At 36.7% G+C, this 5,057-nt stretch overlaps 1 protein-coding gene and 1 long non-coding RNA gene across 2 annotated transcripts; both read left to right on the top strand.

The window, feature by feature from the left end:
* Nucleotides 1-266: 266 nt before the first annotated feature.
* Nucleotides 267-2,591, top strand: LOC145091568 (uncharacterized). The gene is made up of 3 exons (XR_013702205.1): nucleotides 267-1,217; nucleotides 1,954-2,220; nucleotides 2,300-2,591. It is a non-coding gene; the product is annotated as an uncharacterized LOC145091568 (long non-coding RNA).
* A 249-nt stretch (nucleotides 2,592-2,840) lies between these two features.
* On the top strand, nucleotides 2,841-4,285 carry LOC145091567 (Glutaredoxin family protein). The gene has a single exon (XM_079029313.1). The coding sequence runs from the start codon at nucleotides 3,012-3,014 to the stop codon at nucleotides 4,140-4,142; it is 1,131 nt and encodes a 376-aa protein (XP_078885439.1). The 5' UTR covers nucleotides 2,841-3,011; the 3' UTR covers nucleotides 4,143-4,285.
* The last annotated feature ends 772 nt before the right edge of the window (nucleotides 4,286-5,057 follow it).

Here is a 5,057-nt window from a genome sequence, read left to right on the forward strand (position 1 = left end):
ATTATATGGGTTGCAATTTGTTGGAAAAAAAAAACTCGTTATTTACTTATGACTAAACTTCATAAATGGTCCCTGTGCTTTTATAAAATCTGAAGTTTCGTCCCTAATTTTAAAAAACCTTACAAATAGTCTTTATGGTTTTAAAACTTTTAACAAATGTAATTATTTCTAATTCCTTCAACTTTCATCGGTTAAGTTATGGTCATGATTTCACTATAATAGGATCACTTATGAGTTTTTTGTTATTTAAAAAAAGAAAAAAATAAACTCTCTCTCTCTCATACCATGTTTCTTCATCTCTCTCTCTCATACACCATGTTTCTTCATTTATTTTTCTAAATCTTGTCTCCAGATATCTGGCTCGGATTTTTGAGCTAAACTTGCACGACTATCACCAACATTCATCAAGTAAACATCTTCTCCTAGCATGACTAGAACTCAAGAGCCCATTAAAGCTAGTTCATGATTTTCATCAAGCATTTGTTATGCAATATCTAAATACGATTCCTCTATTTTCTTTAGGCCTTGAGATAAAGCTTTCAAAACGTATGAATGGTTAATGGAATTTGAACCATTTGAATTCATGTGTTCTCGTAATCTTTGATCAAGTTCTAATCTCTCCCGGATTTTCATCAACCTTTACCCTTCTCGAGAGGACCAGAAAAAACGGGACCCGATTGAAATCACCGCTCAATCTGGCCAAAAACAAACCCTCGCTCCATAGGACCCGAATATGCACCCGTACCAAACGGTAAAGGACCCGAATTTATTGAATTTCTAGGCAAAGGTTGGAGATGAATTGATGCAAAGGATGTAGAGCTCTCGAAAGTGGAAGCCTTATCATTGGTGTTGTAAGAGTAGACATCGAGGAAAGAGGTAGATAGGGGCGTGGATGTTTGGCGGAGACAGAGGCGCCAGAGATTGACCGAAATGTTGTCGTTTCTTTAGCGGAATGGACCTTGGAGGAGGCGATGCAAGATTGCTCACATCTTAGCAAAAAGAGTAACCAAGATCATCTAGTGGGTCACAGATAACAAAGGCCAAGTCTTTCCGTCGTTGGACGATGTCGGTTCCGGTGAAACAGGTGGTCAGCTTGCCGACCCCATTTCCCATGATTGATTTTTCGGCAGTGGATAAAGCTAAGGTGCTCTGCTCAAACAAGAAGAGGAACTAATTATGCTGCAATCACTTATTATTTGTGTGCAAGATCATGGAAGGTTTTTTTTTTTGTCATTTATAGGAATGTATTTTATTTTAATTTAAATATAGACAATACATTGATCATATCTGGCCTTCACAATTTTTAAATATGCTTTCATTAGAAGATTTTTCAACTTGGTCTCGAGATCAATAATTAATTAAATTGAAATTTTTCAAAAAGAAGAGGTGATGGTGGTTCAAGTGCAGCCCATCATTTAAATGAACACATGTATAAGAACCTCATGAAGCATCCAAAGTTGATAATGAACACAAAAGTCCTTATGATTATAATCCAATAATTTAAGAGACTTAACAGGTGAACCTTATCAATGGGCATAAAAATATTATGCTTTACAAGAGATTGTAGATATAGATATGGCTATTTGATGGACATATTCATGCATAGAAATTAGTTTAGCAATTTTGTTGAGCTTTAGCTCTTTGTGCTACTTTCTTGATTCTAATTGAATATTCTTTGTTTCAGAAATTCCAACGTTTTCCTTCTCTGTTTGCAAGCATACAAGAAGATCTTTAAATGATTATGGAAACTATTTTGTAGGTTTAACTGCTACTTTTGGAAGAGCTTTGTCTAGCTACTTTGACATGATTTAGGATAAAAAAATATAAAAAAATTACAAAAATAGGCTTTTTGTCTTCGTAGTGGTCTAGAGATAAGAAATAGCTGCTGAAACCATGATTCTTACATTTTTTTTTTTTAAAATTATCCTTAGTGCAATTCATCTTTGAATTCAGGGAATTAGGGGAAAAGAATTTAACCACAAATGACAAGGCTGTTTTGGTAATTCCTCATGTAAAGAGTATTGCAAGTGGTCACACAGAACCTATACTCCCTGAAACACATACTCAAGAGTCTGAGATTAACGAAGAGTCCGAAAAGAATGATGATTTGGATGAATCCACAAGCAATAATGGTGAGGTTATAACAAGCAGCTGAAATGAAGATGATGAGGAAATTAACAAAAATGATGAAGATATAGTAATAGGTCATTGATGGAAAAGGTCTTGAAGCTTTGAACTACCCCTTAACTGAATCTTTTTTTTTTTTTAATCCTAATGATTTGTGCTTTTATTTATGCAGATCCATATTTTGAACCAGAATTAAATAATTGGAATTTGACATAATCAAAGGTATGGTTTCATGGGTTCTTTAATCCTTTAAGGCAATAAATTAATAGGATAAATGCAGGAAATAGAAACTGAAAAATACTTGGTACTATGTTGATTCAAAGATAGTTGAAAGCTTTTGATGTAAATTGGTTTGTATCAGGGTATTAAAATTTAAATATGATGAAAAAATATGATCTTACAACCCGGGCAACACGATTTAGTTGATTACTGAAAGAAAGAATAAAACATAATTAAATCTTCATTTTCCTATTATATCATGCAAAGCAAAATAATAAATTTACATACAGAGATCATTGATAAGTTTTGTAACGTATAAAACGTAGAATCGCAGACGATTTAAAATTCAGGTTTATATATAGAAAAGGAAAATGAACTTAAAAATAAAATGAAAATGGAATGAGGCGTATAAGGAAGCACGTGTCAGCTTCCAATCCACACTCAAAGTGACCCGAATTTCTGGCCCCTCACCAGAAAACTCTAACACGCGCCCGCTACAGAATTACGAAGAATACCCCATGCACCCCCTACCCAAAATCTGAATGGATAAACCCTAATTTCTTCCGAACCACAAAACTTACTTCCTTATATCTATAACCTCCTAAGTACTTCCCAAATTCCAAACAATTCGTCAGTTGAATCCCTAGCTCGATTCAGTTACAATTATGGGTTGCGCCTCATCTAAACAAATTGAGGCCGGAACTGTCGATGTCTACCGTCCGGCCTCCACCAGTTTCGCTGTTTTCGACATCCACGCAATCAAAGAGCCATGGCTAGCTGAAGAAGAACAAGAGGATGATGGGAAGCCTCAGCCGGAAAAACCCGTCACTCAGTTGCCGTCCCCGATTCTCGAGAAGCTCGATAACGACGAAGATCCTCCGCGGTCATGGGATGAAGTCAGCAAGGAGTTGGAAGACTTAAAACCCACCCTAAACTCTCCTGTACCTCCACCGCCTCTTCCAACCCCAGCCGATACATCGCCTGCACCGACGCCGATGCCGGCGAAAAAGGTTAAACGCAGGAGCTTCTCTTTCCACACACTTGAAGAACTCGAAAAGAACACAAAGGCCGCAAACAAACCAACATCCACGTTGAAGAAAACCGAGTCGTCTAACGAGTTGACGAAATTTGGTTCCCGGTTGAGGCGAACGGATCCGGGTACCAAATCCATATCAGAGACAGGGTCCATATCAATGCAACCTCCATTGACAGACGGATACAAATCATTGAAAGAAAACCCGTTTTTATTAAGAGATCAGATGGAAAGAGATAAACAAGGCTTACCGCCGCTTTTCATTAAGCGGGACCCACTTGAGGATTACCAAGAAATCTGTCCACCGGGAGGGTCGGAAAAGGTGGTTATCTACACGACGTCGTTGGGTGGGATCCGAAGGACATATGAAGACTGTAACCAGGTTAGATCCATCATGGAGCTCCATGGGTTTGTGTATGAGGAACGGGACGTATCATTACACGGCGAGTTCCGGACTCAGTTGAAAGAGTTGCTTGGTGAGTTCGCGAGTGTTCCGAGGATGTTTGTTAAGGGTAGGTATATAGGAGGTGTAGATGAGATTGTTGGATTGAACGAGACGGGTCGACTCAGGAGGATACTGAGTCGAGTTGGCATTGAGAAACAGGTGGGTAGGCAAGCTTGTGAAGGGTGCGGTGGTGCTAGGTTCGTACCTTGTGTGGACTGCGGAGGGAGTTGTAAGGTTGTGGTCGGAGATAAGAAAGAAAAAGAAAGGTGTCCCGAATGCAATGAAAATGGACTCATTTATTGTCCTATGTGTTCATAAAACAACAACCTCCTTCGTTCTTTTGATCAAGTACCTATGCCCTTTGTATTTATTTTGTTTTACCCTTCGCTTATTGTTTGTTATGGTTTGCTTCTTTTTTTCCCCTTCTTTTCAATATAGATAATAAGAGACACATTTGTGAATGATATAGTATTTAATACTGAATTGTAGTCGGCATGCCTGCTCCAAGAACTAATTGTATGATTTATAACAAATCATTGTTGTTCAACTATATATAGTGGATAAAAGTCAAAAAATGTTGCGTTCAGTTATAGTGGATACAAGTGACACAAACCAACTCCATGTGCTTTTTGCCTGCCTATGTGCACATGACACCACATGATCGAACATGCATGCAAGAAATAACTTCAATGTTTAGTAGCTGCTATATAGAGTAAGGATGGACCAGAAATAAAGATGGACAAGTACAAAATAAGCAATTGTAGTTCTACAAAAGTACAATAAACATCGACCCCATATTAGCAATGATTTAATGAAAGTAAAAGTAACAATCATAAAGGAATAACTAAAGTTTATTGTAGGTATCGGACCATATATATAAACTAGCTTACACAAAGTTTGTTATATTATGTTATGGATAAGTTTGTTATATTACGACTATATTTTGTGTCTAGCTAGTTCACGTAACAAAAACAAAAACAAAATATTAAGAGTATATATACCAATAAAGAAACCAATAAATATAGTACAAAGTGAAGGGTCTACTCAATTATTTGTATATGTATGTATGAGTTTATTTCAAGGTTATCTAGGATTGTTTTTATGTTTACAAGATCGAGAACTTAAGATCCCACCAAAAAACTTTAACTTATATGTTCAAAACATAAAAAATATCTCCAATATTTTGTTTTCCGTTCAAAACCTATATAAGTTTCTAAACATTAGTCGCAACAA

The sequence above is a fragment of the Lactuca serriola genome, chromosome 3 (genome assembly GCF_051521515.1).
Source record: "Lactuca serriola cultivar US96UC23 chromosome 3, Lser_US96UC23_V15, whole genome shotgun sequence".
Taxonomy (NCBI): domain Eukaryota; kingdom Viridiplantae; phylum Streptophyta; class Magnoliopsida; order Asterales; family Asteraceae; genus Lactuca; species Lactuca serriola.

What these genes read in the sequence shown, in the direction of transcription:
- LOC145091567 (XM_079029313.1), top strand. Translation starts at nt 3,012, where the DNA reads ATGGGTTGCGCCTCATCTAAACAAATTGAGGCCGGAACTGTCGATGTC.